Consider the following 17,681-nt stretch of genomic DNA (forward strand, 5'->3'; position numbering starts at 1 on the left):
GATTGTTTGAAGCTTCCCAAGAAGAGCCAAACCTTGACTTCAGCACTTAACAAATGGTCAAATGTTTAAAGAATGATCAGCAACACTAAGAAATACAGAAAAAAAAGTGTCTTTATTAGCATTGTTACAGGCAATGCATACATAAGAACTGATCCTTAAAGTGTACAACCCCCCAGCCAAGTTTAAAGCAAAAGAATCAGCAGATTGAGATCTATATTGTACACATGTGCAGTAACAGGATCTCTCTGAACCTTCCAACAGAATAGACTGAAATCACTTTACAAAAAAAGGTAAATAAAAATAACACCCATTTTAAAAAAGTACCAGCTCATAACAAGCTGGCATAGCATCAAAAATATCAAACAGGGGAGCTGTCCAATCATAAAGAGTTCCTGTAAGGTTTGAGTATTGCGTCGTTCACACCCTGCATGTGCCAGGCATTGAGTTTAAAGCTTAGTAAAAAATACACACCTAAGAGACAAGGTGAAGTTCAGATTTTAAATTTCAATTTTGTCAGTTGTTACTAATTTTTTTAAATGCATCATCAGTATAATTAACATCATCGATGGCAGCGGTGCAAAGAATGAACCTTTTCCCTTTGTTAAGAGTTCTGAAACTGAGTCAGTGTGAGTTAGCAACATCCCTCTCTGGAATCTTTAGCTGACATGATCTTATGCCAATTCCAAAAAAGCACCCTTAAAAACTTTTAGCTTGTTTCTAAGTGGGTAAATATTTAAACTAGTTAGCAAAATTAAACACCAGAATTTTCAGAAGTTATTTTTGTGCATAGTTAAATGCTGCAAGATGATTTCACATTTAATAAAGCAGACTTTAAAGGAGCAATTTGCAAGAAAAGATGTTACCTTACAATATCAATCTTAGCTCAGAGGAAATGTGTAGGGTTTTTTTTTCCCCAGCCTCTTTCATCTGCTTTTCATCTACACTGGATTTTAGTGCAAATCATTAAATTGTTTGATATCCAGCATGGCTTCTCTTTCTGCCAATCAAGTAGGCAATCAGGACAATTAGAACAAGACCAGCAAGGGCTGCACCAACTATTATAGGGATCAGCATGTTATTTTCATCCTGTTGACATTCTTCCACTGAAGAGAGAGAAAAAGATCCACGTTAGCTACTACTGCACCAACAGATGGCTACATCCAGAACTTCAGGATTCTGCTCTCAGCACATAGAACAAACTGGCTTAAGTGAACTTCTAGCTTGCCAACAATGAAAAGGAAGCCAAGTCCACTAATTATGATCATTCAGGATGAAGTCTTTCTAGTACTACCTGTATGCAAAATATTGAGTTATACTAATTGTTTCCTCCTCAAAAGCTGTTGCTATGACACACAAGCTTAGCCATCATAAATATCTGTGTTACTCCTCCCACAGCTGTTTTGCTTTAACCATAGTCACAAGGGACAGCTTTGCCCCTTTCATACAACTGTCTGCACACAGTTAGGAGGGAAAACTAGCACTCTTCCTTAACTTTCCTCTGGACCATCAGGAATAAGTCTGAGTTATTTCAAAGCTTTTTACATACTTCTCACACTACCCTCAACTTGGACATCCTAATCATCCCCTCCACATCATCTGTAGGAGCAGGAGAGACTAAGCATAGCACTCTCAAGCTGATATCTGACTACAGAATATTATATTTATATCAAAGTGTACTTCACAAATCTTAGGTTTGGCAGGGGCTGCCCTATGTAAACCTCTTACCTGGTCCAAATTTGTCTCCATCAATCTTGAAAACCTGAATCTGAACATTAAATACATTGATAAGGGCTTCGTCTGTGACCTGCAGATTCTCCTCTGAATTGCACTTGTAGGAATTCCCTACTGTAGCTCTCAGCCCACTCACATTGTTGTTTGATGCTTCAAAGTTTGGATCTGTGTAAGAGAAAGTCTTATGACATCAACCTGAAGAGCAGGAGCTGTAAGCTCATAGAGCTAAAATTTGATACATTCATCCCCAATGTTTCCAACATTTATTTAACACAGGCTACCCTTAATATTTATAGAAGTAGTCACTGAAAGCAGATTCTTAAAAGTCCTTACTTTTTGCTTCAGGAGGCAGAGTCGTGCTTACATTCACACCTTGCAGGAAGAATTTTTCAGCACTTGCATTCTTCAAAGAAACAAAAAAACCCACAACAGATCAGTACTTGTGATTTAAAGTAATGATACACAACATAAGCTGTTAATATTCAGGTTTGATTCTACATGCATCTTGAGAAAGATTTTCAAAGGGTAGTTCAGAACTGGGATTAGCATCCAGAGGAAGAGATTATTAATTGTACTTTAGGAGAGAAAAGCTACGGAAGATATGCATCTTAGGAAAGATCACGCTGCAGGGGGGAAAGGGGGAGGCAGAGAAAGGGGGACTTGTCACCCCTCAAACTGTTGATTTGAATTCCACACTGCAGACATAGTTCCACCCATGCCTTAACCAGCCTACTGCAGGGATCTCGGTACCCCAGAGCTGTGAAGAGTCATTCGACAGCAACACATCACATCTGATCAATCCCATCAGCATTAAAAGGAGCATGAAGCTCTCTGACAAACACAGTGGATTCAGTCCTCAAGGATATGCAGATCCAATACAGCACTGGGGCAGAGCTGTGGGAAACAGGATTCCCAACCATCATAGGAGACCAGAAGCACACAGCCTTTCAGCTGTACACAGAATATTGATGAGGACTTAAATCCAGTTCCAGACTTGTACAATTAGATGAGATATCTACTTGTCACAGGCTGTTCCCAGTTTGGGCAAGAAACCTTAGCAGGCAATACAATCTTAAAAAGAAATTCCCATTCCAAACAAAATACTTTTCTGTGTATGCATATGTATATGTGCATACATACATGAACATATTCTTTTCTCACAAAACTTAGCAAGTATAAAACCCACTAAATTCTAGTATTACAACCAAAGGAATTGGTTATTCCCTTTCCTGTAGTTGCATCTTTTTTCCTCTTGTACTTGCCCCAGTTAGTTTTCCCACATAAAAAGTCCTGCAGACCCTGTTACAGGCTTTGTGCAGAAATTCTTACCAATGCAAACTGGAAGATAATCCTTGTTTTCTCAAAAGTCAAATTCAACAAGGCAGATGTACTGTCGCATCTCCCAGAAACACTTGTATTACGTGGTATGAAATTCACCAAATCCAGACCCATCTGTGAGAGAAGAGGATCAGTTATGACATTTGAAGAGACTAACACATCACCTTGCACTCAGTCAATGTGCAGCTGGCTCGTATCACGTGCTCAGTGTTGTGTCCGCCCGTACGCTACAGACACCCGTGCGGGTTCCAGGCTGGTGAGAGCTGCACCCCGTTACCAGGCTGACACAGAGAACTAAGGGCAACTCTGCATGTCTAACAAAGCCCTCTGCAGCTCTGACTGGCTGCAGCCAGTAACCTGCTGCTTTCTCCACAGTAAACTGCTTGGGTCATAAGGAAAAAACCTCAAGAGCCACCTCACTACACAGGGGTCAAGACACTATAAAATACTGCTTTGACATAATGTAGAAGCATTTAAGGGAACCACCTCTAAGCACAATCATCTTGCATGTCACTTCAGTTCAAAATGCTCTAGCTTCGTCCACGGTACATGATTTTACACTGTCTTGCATCTGCAAAGGGCTGTGGGTTAAGCATACTTCCAAACAATCAAATAGAAACCTTTCAGTATCCTTGGAGCCTCATGTGACTTTGGAAAACCTATTTGCCACTTCCTCAATGGTCATTACACTAGAAATCAGCTGTTCCAGCAGAGCCAGAATGCCATGCTCAGAGAATTTCACACAATTAAGGTGACTAAAACACAGCTGCCATCATAACCAGCCACTGTACTGCCACATACCAGCTATCAGTGTTCTTGATTTTACCTCTCAGTCATCAACATTATAAATAAATGTAACAGTTTTCTTTGCACCACCATTGTTTCCTATTGAGGGTCTTCAGTAGTCCCTTTGGGACTCTGGGTTTGTCCATGGGGCTGGCAAGCTGGGCTCTGCATCAACAGTGGAGGGAAAGAACCTGTGCCTGGGCTGGACCTTACATAACCCATGTATTTTTAATTTTTTTTCTTTTTGCTATTAAAATCAGCTGTTAAGTAGCTTTTGAGCATTGAAGTCAAACCTAAATGTCTTCAGTCCTGGTTGGAAGAGTAACTAAGTCACAAGCCTGTCCAGTTTTACAGTAGGAATTTTCCCTTCTAATGGTCATTCACTGTTTTCATGAAGGTGCCTCTGGCCACATAGACTTCTGGATTCAATAGACAAGTTTAATACTGCTCTTAGTGAATGAAAAAATCCTTAACAACCACTTTTAGTAGAACTCGTTTGAAATGTCACTAGTCTAGACCAAGTTAAGGCAATTCAAATAGAGGATAATGATGGATGAACACCACAAAGACCTAGGCTTTTTTTAAAGAAAAGGTTAGCTTATAATAATTTACCAAGTCTTCCCCAAAGAAGGAATTTGAAGGCTTTGAAGAAACAAAAAACCAAAATGTACCTTTTCATCTTTTTTCGGATAGGTGATATTAAGCTGTAAGCCCATGTAGGCAAGTACACAGGTTCCATTTGGACCAGTCACATTGTATTTCCCAACTGCAGGGTTTTGGGGAGATGATGTTGGTGCTGGGCTAGTTGCTGGAACCTGGCTAGTAGTCTGTTTAGGAGTTGTGGGTACCACAGTAGTAGTAGAGACCATATCTTCAGCACATTCTGTCTCTGTAGAGAAAGGAAAACAGATATTATCACACAAAATGAAACTGTGGGATGATCTACCTTTTTTATCCTCAAGGGAAAGGAAGACACAATTCCAAGTAGCTTTTCCTAACAGAAGACAATAAAAGCTCAGAAACACAGTGGTAAAGCATTACCTAAAGACCTGCTTGCAAAGTTTGAGACACTTTTAAAGCCTGGCATGTGAAAATGACACCTCTGCTGTTAGTTTACTGAAGTTCATGTCCTTTCACTCACATCCAACATTTCACATTGCCATCAAATCTGGGTAAATTAGACGGTTCTACACTGACAGACCCAGTGTTCCTGCTGTGTGCTGACAGCAAGGCTGGCATGCCTACCCCTCACACACTTTGGACACTTGTGTGCTAAAAGTAGAGAACAGCTCTCCTGCCTACTGTTAAAAGTGGTCTCCCAGGAGATGGGCTCTTCTTCCCCTCCCTCTGTTACACTACCAGTTTGTGAGGACCCTGTACCATTATTTTGGCAATATCCACAGTAACCTTAAAACAGTACTCTGGTTCTTCTGTCCTTAACAAGGGGATTCTAAGACACTGCTGCTGATGGCTATATCCTTTCACGTCCATCCTCCCTGTAGTCCCACATGAGGAGCCACCCTCCACGAGGGTAAGAAGATTGAGTGAAGATGTGCAACTTGGCCTTTTCATCCAGTTTAGCAGCAACTTCCAAGGGAACAGTGACTGATTTATTTGCCAGAGTACCTGGCAGCAAGACCTTAACTTGATCTGGGAGCCAAGGCGGTTCCTGCATTGAACATCTAAGCTAAAACCAAAGGTCATAACAAAGACATTACTGTAGTAGAGACTTCCATGTCCCAAGACAAGGTCATCTCCATGTGTCAGGGATAACAGCTTGCAACTTTATAAGGACAACAGCAGTCAACTCTGACTCAAAGGGCCTACTTTTAAAATTTAAGGCATACATATCTTGCAGGTACAAGATACATAACAAATAGCCTCTGAACTTAAACAGCATCTTAGCTCTTGATTATGACTCAGAAGGAGAAACTCTAATCACACTGAAGGTACACACACTCCACCATAGCCTATTTCTATTTCTATTCCACCTTTCCTATTTCTACTCCATTTCTGGAAAATCAAACAGCAGAGGCCAGATGGATGAATGGAGAAGTGACCCTGTGTTTTGTAGATTCATACCGGTCCGATCTCAAAACGCAGTAATTTCCTAAGAAACTAAAAAGCAGCTTTCTTGGGACTTCAGTGTAGAATTTACCTCTATCTGCAAGACCTCAACACACAGACCCTCTTACTCAAGTTGGCAGAGATGGAAGCAACCAAATCACACACAATCACATCAACCCCATAAAGTGGAAGCTTAGCCTAGGTGGAGTCTTGATACATTAGTTTTACTGAACTGATTTACAGCACAGCTTCTAGTAATCTTCAGATCTTTCCTGAAGAGCGAGACAAATTCTTATGTCTTTTCTCAGTTACAAGAAAGCAGCTGACAAAACTACTAACACAGATAAAATGAAAGCCTCCCTCTTAGAGCTGCAGATAATCACTACCATCACCTCAATCACTTAATTCTAGGTACGCTGATGGAAGTCACCATTTCTAGTGATGCACAGATGCATTGAACAATGACTCTCCCCTTCAGTGAGCCTTGTCCAGATCACCAGCAGAATTAAATTTTTTTTAAATTAAATTTATTTAATTAAAGATTTGTAGAGAAAAAATGTTAAGGGAAAAATCCAGATCTAAAGGTTATCCATAACTAGCTGCCAGAGGGACAAGGGAAGCCTCAAGCCTACAAGAGTGGAAAGAAGGAACAGATCTGGAAGTAACTAAGATTTTGGGGTCAAGAAGATTAAAAAAAAAAGAAAAAGGATAAAGTGAGAATTCTTTACTCCTCTGTACTAAAAAAAAAAAACCAAACCAAACCAAACAAACCAAAAACAAACAAACAAGAAAAACCCCAAAAAGCCCACAAAACAAAACAAAAACAAAACAAAAAACAAAAAACCCACCAAACAAACAAAAAACAACAAAAACAAACCAAACCAAGAAAGACTTGTTTCAACCAAAACCAAATGTGCACTAGGAATGGGAAAATCAGATTCAAGACTAATAAAAACTTAGGGAAGATGATAATTTAAAGAAAAAGCTGTGCATGGCAGTATGGATAACAGGAATGTGGAAACAACAATAAAACAACAAGAAAAACACAAAAAACCTCCCCCTTGAACTCAAACCAGTGTTCACCCTGGGATCATAGGAAATCCCTTGCTTTTTCTGAGGATCAATAGTTTCATCAAGACAGTGATACCACAGGATGAAAAAAAGCAACTTTGAGAATATGACCATGACAAATTAAAGCATTTATGTTTACCTAAAAAAAGAGAAGCATAGGAATAGAAAACAAAGAAAATGCTGACAAATTTGAGTTCCATAAGAAACATCCTCTAAAAATAATGCAATATTGAATTTGTTTAACCAGGGGCTATATAAGAACAGATAATAGGTGGTCTTAAAAAGAGAAATATTACACAGTAGGAAGAACTTACTGAAGTTTTGTAGAAGTTAAAAACCAGTTTTTCCCAGTATCATGTCTTATGTTCAAGTCTGCTGATAAATAACCACTTCTCATGCTTATACAGTATAAAAACTGGATCAAGATATCATAAGTAAAAAATTAGATAGTTTTGAAAACCACAGTAATAGAAATCAGGGTTTGGGATTTTTTTAAAGGACAAATGTAGGTCTGCATCTTTACTGCAAACCAGTTCACTGAATGGAAAAGACTGATCAAGGGAATGATATGCACTGAAATCTGAGCCAGTCACATGAAGCAGACATAAAAGGAGTCAATGCCAGTATTATCATGCATCAGGCAAGGTATTTTTCACAGATATGGGACAAGGTAGAGATATTCCTGTAGAAGGCACTTGTCCACTGTGTCCATTCCACGCTAGCACCGACTACCCTAGTTTTTAAGACTTGCTTCAACTTAACAGGTACATAAACAGGATTAAGAGCACAAGAGAAGTTCTACATTTCCCAGAGAAGATGAAGACTTTTGTCTTGCTTCAAAAGTAAGGCAAAGACTTATCACTCCTTAAGATAGCATGGGTAATCAGTTTACATGGCTCTCCATGTTTGAGGAGTGCTGCCACAAAAGCAAAGGACATGAACACACCACGAAATAGCTTATCTTCTAATCATTATAGTTGTAAAATTTTGAACTGCTTTTCAATACACACAATCAGGGAAAAAAAATCACTTTATGATTGTGCCTGAAAGAGAAAGAGCCTTACTGTTACAGCAGACATAAAACCTCCTGTAGGAAGATGTACGTATCTGCTCCCTACAGACCAGTTCTCTGCTGTCTGCCATTATATCACTAATTTTCCCCAGAGCACACAGTAACTACTTCAAATTACTTTGGTAGAGGCATAATGCTTGGAAGTTATCAGATACTTCTTAAACTAAGATTCTGGCCATGTGCCCAGTCAACCTACTGCAGCACGTGCTTACACCCAAACTCATCGACAGCAGGAATGTTCCCCAGTACATGCACAATACCCATGGGAACACAGTGCACCATCTTCTAGCCATGGATTCTGACGTTCCTACTGCAAAAACCTGAGGCAGGTCCATTCACTTCAAAAGAGCTTCAGATCCAGTTTGTACCCACCTAAATATGATTAGTCAGAACGTAAAAAGGAATCATCTATTACTGGAAATATTAGCTCATCAAGTACATTTGCTGCTACAAGATACCTACTGTTCACACTGAAAGTGCCATTTGTGAGATAGGCTTCCAAAGTGACGTTGCTAAAAGTAATGTTCACACTCTTCATATTGACCTGCTTGGAGCTGATGCATCTGTATTTTGTGCCCATATGTGCCTGAATGATACTTTTATGTGATACAGTCTTCACTTCTCCTGTAGAAAGATTACATTGCATTAGTATGTAAGAGTATTTAAAGAAACAAGCCAGTATTACATCTGGAAGGGTTACACTATAACAGCAGGAAGTTTTCATTTTACCTGTAGTTGAATTAGGGAACAAAGTTGCATCTGACAGATTGTACCGGAAAACTAACTCTTCAACTTGGTACTTATCTGCAGACTCTGAGAAATTCAGGCTTAACGAATGTCCTGCTCCAAAATCCAATACCAAAACTGGATGAGATGCATTATCTTTACCACATGAGCTCTGTGAGTCTACTGTAGCATTTTGAGGAAGAAAGAAGTGTGCAAACTGTGGAGGAGAAAATAAAACACATGTAAGCTTTGCCCAACTGCTTTTTAAATATCCTATGAAACTGTTACGAACATACAGCACACACTAATACATGCTATAAGATATCTACCCAGTATACAGCAAGTAGTACATTACTGGCACTCAGTTTTAAGAACGTTGTTCTCTGAAATTTGAGGACAACAGAGTACATACTCACAGCACCTCTTAAGGCTTTTTTTCCTCCTAAGACAGCAATATGAATTTGCAGGTACTTCTGTACTAGATGAATAAAATCTGGCAAACTCCACACATATGAAAAGTGGGAGACTTCAAGTTTTGCTTCTTGTAGTACAGCCGAGCAAGAACAAAAGTAAATGGTAAACCCTACATGGTCTGGATATAATACTTTGAGTTTATTACACATTGTGAAGCACTGGGGTATCTGAAGACCAATACAATGTTTACTGCGAAGTTTTGAGCTGTTTACAGTAAGAAACAGACAAAAGGATGTCTCCTCTGAGTACTGTATATATACACATATACCAGTATCAACAGGATTTCAGAAAAAGTGGATTATGCAATATATTGTAAGCACTGCACTAGTCTGGAGCTACACTGAAATTCAGAGATTTGCCAAGTGAGAAGCTCACAGATTTCATGTGAGGGTGATGAAGTTCAACAAAAGACAACAGGTAGTATTTTTGCCTATACAGTTCCAGTGAAAGCCGTTTTAGTTATCAATATGACTCGTTTGGAATTTCAGTCACAAAAGTAATTTCACACATGTATGGTTTGTGATGGTTTCAGGTGGCTTTAACTCTGTTGTTTAATTAGAAGAAGCATCAGTAATTAAGAAAAGCTGATGCAACATGACTGGGAGGGCAGAAATCTTTGCTGAAGCAGTTTTCCATGCATAAATGCTTATTGAAAGTTTAACTACTGTGGATGTGCAGAAATAACCACACATTTTACAAACACTAGAGACAAGAAGTAAGATAGCCCCTTACCTCTTTTTGCCCATTGTTTTTGTACTCCACTGAGAAGGCTACTGTCAAATCAGCAATTATGCAGATCCTACCACTTGAATCTTTCACTTCAAATGAAGAGGAAGCCTGTAAAAAGCCTGTTAAGAATGACAAGTGGTTAACCTGGTATCACATAAATTTTTATTTTTGACCCCAAGGAGACAAATATGTACAGCTGTAAATTTGGGAGTACAACCTCAACATCAGCTGAATTTGGAAACTTGGGTATTAGTTGTCTCTGTATTAGCTTCGACATCACTAACACGCAGAGGACAAACTGAACTAACTCATCTATAAAAAGACAAAGCCACCCAAACTGCTGGCATGCTGGGTCCTTAGTGGGTAAGAAAAACATGCAACAAACACCAGTCATACTGTTCAAGGTAGCTGCTCAGAGTTCACCCTACACAGCAACTGTTTTACAATCTTCAGGCAGACCTGACTTAGTGTATTTGATCCTGCAAGCCTACAATGCTCGGCCTTCCCCCCACAGCACACCATGCACCCTTCACTCCTGCTGTACCAGGACACTCAGCTGTACATGCACTGAATGCAGCATTTAGAAAGCTTGGACTGACTGCAGATGTTTTGAAGGCACTGCCAGAAATAGCATGATAGAGCATGCTACCCTTGCCAGGAGAACTTCTTTTTACTGTCATCACGTTCTCTGCACTCGAGAGGAGGAAGGGGCCAAGACCTTGACACAGACTGAGGTTATATCTTCCTGACTGGTTTGAGCTTAACTCAGACTGAGCTGCTGGGAAGAGCAGAGAAAAGCTTTCCCCCACTTGCTTCCCTCCTGCCCTAACACTCAGAGCACACTGAGTACAACTGACCACACTAGTACCGACTTAACAGGGTAAGAACACGCAGCAAGAGGAGCACAGGGTCATCCTTTCTGACTGTAGCATGGACTTGGACCACTGTCCACTGCCAAAAAACCTTCAACTATGGGATGTGTTGTGGAGGCTGGATACAGCTGGAAAGCTGGTTGTCTGTACGTGATTTGTGGCAAAGGATAACTGAGAGTGCTCCTGTACCTGAAATCATACCATGGTGTTTCCAGGTCTTTAGGGTAGAGCCTTTTATTTTTCTGATTCTCAATTTGTCACCACAACCCCCGCTCCCCCCAAGTGAACTTCACTGCAAAAAGTGTGCACCATTTGCATGGTAGCTCTTTATCATCTGCATTTGCAACAACTTCAGTCTTGCAGAAAACCTGCAATGAGTCAAACATCCATTCAACGAGATAATCCATTCAACTATTGATAATAGCAAAAAGATCCAGATGAAGGATTATCCATTAGCTAGTTTCCCTCCCCAAGAAATTAAAAGAAAAAATATAAAATCATAATTTTAAAACTTTTCATTGCAAAACTATGGTGTGTACAATTGTGTTACGACAATTACCAGGAAAAATTGGACTTTTGTCAGCTGGGCTTTGGTGGAAGGCACATCAGCTGCAGGAAAACACTGGAAACTATTTCTCTGGCACCCAGCAAGCATTTTCCCTTGTTGCCTTCCCCTTAGCAACAACATATCCTCCCCCAGAACCAAAGAGGACAAAACTTGAGCTGGAATTCATACACTTTACCCAGTTGTTTGAAAAGTCTAGACTTGAAATCAGAGATCAACAGAAGAAAAAAAATGCTTACAAATAGACAGTGTACAAAACTTATTTCAAAGAAAAACTGTCCTACCTTTGCCTTTATGTCCAGCTTAAAATGTTCATTAAGGAACACATATTAATTATTTATTGCAATTCATAGTAGTACTAGAAAGAGTTGCTCTTCCACAAGGAAGTTTCAATTTGCAAAGTTTCCTTCAATTTGAATTTACATCTGGAACTTGTTTACATTTTAAGCAAGCACTTGCTTTCTCAGAAGCAAGATGCTTACAGTTTCTTGAAGATTCCTAGCATAGTGCAAAAAACAGCACAGAGGTAGGGAATAAGAGTCCATTGCTCCTTGAACTAACATTATCACTGGAAAATGTGCTAAAATGAAAACCTTCAGTGTGCATGCCAACTCCCTTGTTTGATAGCTATTAAAAATCTTGACAATTTTAAAGCTAAAATTAATCAAGTAACAGGCAGTAAAAGAATGAAAGATAAAAAAGTTTTTAAAAGAAATGCAGAGGAAAGAAAAGACTAAAAAACAATTAAGAAAAAAGTTACTGACCTAAAGGAAAATGTGACAGACCTGGCCATTACAGATGATTCAGAGAACAACAAAAGACAATGCAGAGGTACCAGAAAGCAGTACATTGAAGACAAGCTCTGGGAATGAAGAGCTGACAAGTTACCCTCAGCAAGTTCAAGTAACAAATAACAGACATGAACAAACAGTAAAAACCACCACCTGCATAACTACTAGATTTTTGCAAGATTAAGTTTACACCATTATATGAATCCTGATTTCATTAGTGTGGAACAAATGCTTTAAAACCTCACTCCTTCTTAAGAAATGTTCAGCAACTGATGGATTTGCAGTGTCAGTGATGAGCCAGACACATCCAGCACGAGACACTGAGCTGTCCTCCAAGTGGCAAGAGAGCTGTTTTACTGCAAGGGAAGCAACATGCACCAGGATGGTGATCAGAGAGCACTGTGCTGCAGCATCATCTGCTCCCAAAGTCTTGGAGGAACACAAATGAAACCAAGTGAAACATAAGGGACATAAAGAAAAATTATAAAAAAAACTCTGAAGAACATATCAAGACACTGAAATGAGAAAGGTCCCATCTAATCTTTGCTCCAGCCAATTTAAGGCAGAGGAACAGCTTACCGGGTCTTGCAGGAAAGCAGCTGTTTTGTTAAGGCAGCTTCAGTGTCGACTAGTGATTAATGCATGAATCATCACCAGCCCACAAACAGTAAGAGCCTACAGTCGAAATGTCAAGAATACAGAAAAGCAAACCTATGTTGAATCAATCTATCCCAGGAATAGTTCTAATTAACTTACATAACATATTGCTCAATTCTATCAGAGTTTATCTAAAGTTGAGAATATTGTTTGTACATCTCATAACAATATCATTCTTTGCTATTTAACCCAAAACCAGATACAACTTCCAGGTTCTTAACTTCAGACTTTAAAAGCTCATCTTAATAAACTACAACATCCTATTTGACAACTATCCGTGGCAGAGCAAGTGCAGTACTGAAGAGCTCCTTGACTTTTCAATAGCAAAAAGTAAGTTTTGTGGGGTTTGTTATTCGCTTGGCTGAAAACACTACATTACGAATATCTAGTACAGGAATCATCAACAATGTAGTAACATAAAAGATGTTTCATTTAGCTCAGATGCTTCCTTTGTATTCCACTAGATCCCAAGAAAAGGCTGCTTGTATATTTATTCCAGCTGCACACTTTCAACTGAAAATCTTAAGACCATCTCCATTTATACCTCATTTCTGCAATTACAGTCTCATGCAAGAAAATATTGAAGATAAAACTGCTAAAGCAACAGCAACATATGTCATGAATTAAATCCAGCATCCTTCCTTATCTAACATATCCAACTCAAAAGTTTATTTATTTTACCTCAGACTGTTAATAAGTCAAACAAAACAAATACTTCCTTGATTGTATAACAATTTATCTTAAAGAAATCTACTTCATAAAGTTGTTTGTTTTAAACTGAAAACTACAAAGCTAACAAAACAATCTAGCACATCTGAACAATCTAAATATAAGCCCTTTTGAATATGGCTCTTGAGAATGGCCGGACTCCTCACCTCTTGACCACACAAAGATGCTTTTGGGTTTAAACCTTCTTATAACTCAAATCCTGATAGTCAAGCATAGCTGCCCTTAGGTTATCCTTCCATATAATGGAAACCTACTAAGGGAGAGAGATGTCCTGTGCTCTAAAAAATATTAATGGCAATTGTTTACACTGTCTGCTTGCAAAGAGGACCTCAGTTACTACAGTTAATGATTTACTTTGTGTTCAGTTTTTATCAGAAATATGGAACACTGACAATAAGGATCCAAAACACAAAAGCTTCTTCTGTGGGCAAAACCACGACATCTGTATAATCTGGAGTTTATTACTATAGTCATAAAAACCTCTTTAGCATTTTTCTGTCTCCCTCTTGGAATGAAGGACAGCAAGCCATCCACATCCACTTGGGCACATATTCCACACCATCAGTAGTTTAAGCCATGCAGATACCCAGTGGATGGGACTGTTGGCAGTTACATCGACTGCCCACAGCACTAGGGAGGTAAACCAGGGCTGCAGCACTGCCCGTGTACCCCTCCCCAGAAGCGTTGTGATGGGGGCGCAGAGCACCACACCCACAGCCCCGTCATACAAAGACACCCTGTAATTGCTGTGCAGCAGTACCGCAGGTAAGGGGTGATTGCTGACAGATGCCAGCCCTGCACAACCTGCTCTATCAGTGCTCTACAGCACTGATGTGTCGCCCTGCACCTTTGCCCAGGTGTTCTGATGGCACACACAGCTATGCCGCTATCTGTGGGGCATTAATCCAAGGAGATAAGAAATGCTGGTTCTTATCTAAAGAAGGTTTATTTTCTATTGTACATTTGAACCAAAGAAGCCGGTAATTTACTCATTCTGATGGTTCAGAATGATCCTGTCATCTCAGTGCCATTTTGTGAACAAAGTGGTAACCTTAGTCACCACTTTAGACTCCTAAATCTGTGCCGAGAAGAGAATGGAAAAATCCCTGAGGAGTTACGCTCTCCTCTAATGACCTATCTTCTAATGTAAGCACCACTCCCAGAGGGACAACTGGTCCAAGTCCTTTATCAGAAGACTGACTTGAGATCCCTTCCTTAGGATTCAGAACCTTGGGATAGTACAGAAGGAAAAAAAAATTAAAACATAATATATTTTGGCAAGATCACACTATCTCCTAACCCTAATATTTCAGGAACAACTGAAAGCAGGAAAATCCCTTAACAGACCTGATGTATGAAACACTTTGAGAGAGACAAAATGGTCTCATAAAAGGGGTTGTATTTCACCTGTCCACGTCTGAGAGACACAGACGACTGAATGCTGGCTATCTGGATGAGGCTGGACTCACTTCAACTGCTGCTGGACACAGCTGAACACACAAAGATGGGGAAAGGGGGAACAGGGTTTAATTCAAGGATAAATGACAGTACTTAAGGGGAGAAGAGAACCCACTACACTCATGCAGGTGCAGTGCCTGACTGTATCAAATTCCTGATCCAGCCCCACAATATAATAATGGCCAGTCTTCGCGAGCGAAGATCCGGGGAAGGTCTTTCCACCTTCCAGCCTGCGCATTGGATTTTTTAGGTGAGACACAGTGTGCGCAGAACTGAGCCCACCCTTTAATCCTAAGGTTCATCTGCCGGGGCCAAGCGAGCTTGGACAGTGGCAGCGAGGTCCTTAGGACGTAGGTGGGTTGCCTTTAAGGGCTAACGAGCCCCACCTGCCCGGGAGTGGCCCTGACCGGGAATCGAACCCGGGTCTCCTCGGTGATATATATCCTTGCCAACTAACAAATCCATGTAGCCTCAGATTATGATTTTGATATTGTTAACTTCCATTAAGGCAGTAAACATTTTGTTTCTCAACTCAAGCTTGCAGATGAATAACCTGTGTCTTTATAAACAAATTTACAAAAGTACAAAGACATTACAAAGGAAGGGCTATCCAGCAGCTGTACACTTGCAATTTGACCTGAGGATTGCACAATTGCATCAAGTTTAGTCATATGAAGCTTCTCTGTGGCTTCCTATCTAGAGGAGGGAAGCCTTTAGGATAGCTCTACAGCAAATGATTACATGAGTGCACTGGTAGGTCTAAACTCCCTTGGCCAGACCCTTTTCCACATTCACACAAGTCCATTCTGCACTTGCTCTGGCTAGAGCTGCTGTACCACACCACAGGACTAACACACATTCTTCAAGGCAGCTGGCAGCTGCAAACAATGTTTTGGAAAAAGGAGCACTGTGTGACAACTTAAAGAGAAAGCCTCCCCAGAGGAGAGGATATAGGAAAAAAACATAGAGTAAAACTACTCTCCCAGTCCTCCAAAGAAGTAGATCTTAACTCTGCCAAGGAAAGACATACTGGTGTTCCCATATTGCACAGAGTGATTTCGGCCTTGTTAAGAAATCAGAAACCACTGAAGTTTAATAAGAAAACAAAATATACTGTGAACTACTGTGCTTCAGCCTGAACACTGGAGAAGGCACAAGCCAGAGAAGTGTCCACTGCAAAGCTGAACCACATTTGAAACTCTGTACTCTAATGCCAGGGTGCTCCTAAAACTCTCACACTTGGAATTACAGTAGAAATAGTACTGACCATCAGTGTTGCTGTCAAGTGATAGAGAAGGTTAAGAAACTGTTACCCTGAGACTGAAAGGGACACCGGTCTGTCTTGAAATCATATGCACAAAACCCATGAAACTCTGATTTACCAAACCATAAGGTACATTTTAAATATATAATATAGAATTAAGATAATGCAAGGGAGTGCTCAAATAGATGGTGTAACTACCAGCACTCACATAACCAAGAGAATCTCCTGCCAAGCTAAAGAGAATAAATGCCGAGAAATCCAAGATTTCTCAAGGAATTCCCAAATAATCATGTCTGACTTGAGAGCAAAGTGCAAACAATGTTTTGGAAAAGGAGTACTGTGTGACAACTCCAAAGAGAAAGCTCTCCCCAGAGGAGAGGATATAGGAAAAAAACATAGAGTAAAAACTACTCTCCCGGTCCCTTCCAAAGAAGTAGATCTTAACTTCATGCCAAGTGAAAAGACATACTGGTGTTCCCGGGACAATTGCACAGAGTGAATTCGGCCTTGTTAAGAAATCAGAAACCACTGAAGTTTAATAAGAAAACAAAATATACTGTGAACTACTGTGCTTCAGCCTGAACACTGGAGAAGGCACAAGCCAGAGAAGTGTCCACTGCAAAGCTGAACCACATTTGAAACTCTGTACTCTAATGCCAGGGTGCTCCTAAAACTCTCACACTTGGAATTACAGTAGAAATAGTACTGACAATCAGTGTTGCTGTCAAGTGATAGAGAAGGTTAAGAAACTGTTACCCTGAGACTGAAAGGGACACCAGTCTTTTGGGTTTAAACCTTCTATAACTCAAATCCTGAAATGAGTCACATTAGCTGCCTTAGGTTATCCTTCCATATAATGGAAACCTACTAAGGGAGAGAGATGTCCTGTGCTCTAAAAAATATTAATGGCAATTGTTTACACTGTCTGCTTGCAAAGAGGACCTCAGTTACTACAGTTAATGATTTACTTTGTGTTCAGTTTTTATCAGAAATATGGAACACTGACAATAAGGATCCAAAACACAAAAGCTTCTTCTGTGGGCAAAACCACGACATCTGTATAATCTGGAGTTTATTACTATAGTCATAAAAACCTCTTTAGCATTTTTCTGTCTCCTCTTGGAATGAAGGACAGCAAGCCATCCACATCACTTGGGCAACATATTCCACACCATCAGTAGTTTAAGCCATGCAGATACTCCAGTGGATGGGACTGTTGGCAGTTACTCGACTGCCCACAGCACTAGGAGGTAAACCAGGCTGGCAGCACTGCCGTGTACCCCCTCCCCAGAAGCGTTGTGATGGGGGCGCAGAGCACCACACCCACAGCCCCGTCATACAAAGACACCTG

At 40.1% G+C, this 17,681-nt stretch overlaps 1 protein-coding gene across 1 annotated transcript in view; it reads right to left on the bottom strand.

The window, feature by feature from the left end:
- Positions 1–93: 93 nt before the first annotated feature.
- LAMP1 (lysosomal associated membrane protein 1) overlaps positions 94–17,681 on the bottom strand; it is a 29,893-nt gene continuing 12,305 nt past the window's right edge. Inside the window, exons 2-9 of the mRNA XM_050333249.1 lie at positions 9,998–10,113; positions 8,795–9,008; positions 8,528–8,689; positions 4,527–4,744; positions 3,061–3,183; positions 2,065–2,134; positions 1,726–1,896; positions 94–1,103 (exon numbers count right to left, since the gene is read on the bottom strand). Of these exons, the coding sequence (XP_050189206.1) occupies positions 964–1,103; positions 1,726–1,896; positions 2,065–2,134; positions 3,061–3,183; positions 4,527–4,744; positions 8,528–8,689; positions 8,795–9,008; positions 9,998–10,113 (1,214 nt within the window). The 3' untranslated portion in view covers positions 94–963. The remainder of the gene's footprint in view (positions 1,104–1,725; positions 1,897–2,064; positions 2,135–3,060; positions 3,184–4,526; positions 4,745–8,527; positions 8,690–8,794; positions 9,009–9,997; positions 10,114–17,681) is intronic.

Source organism: Myiozetetes cayanensis, unplaced genomic scaffold, assembly GCF_022539395.1.
Source record: "Myiozetetes cayanensis isolate MyiCay16 unplaced genomic scaffold, myiCay2020 scf5-8, whole genome shotgun sequence".
Classification (NCBI taxonomy): Eukaryota; Metazoa; Chordata; class Aves; order Passeriformes; family Tyrannidae; genus Myiozetetes; species Myiozetetes cayanensis.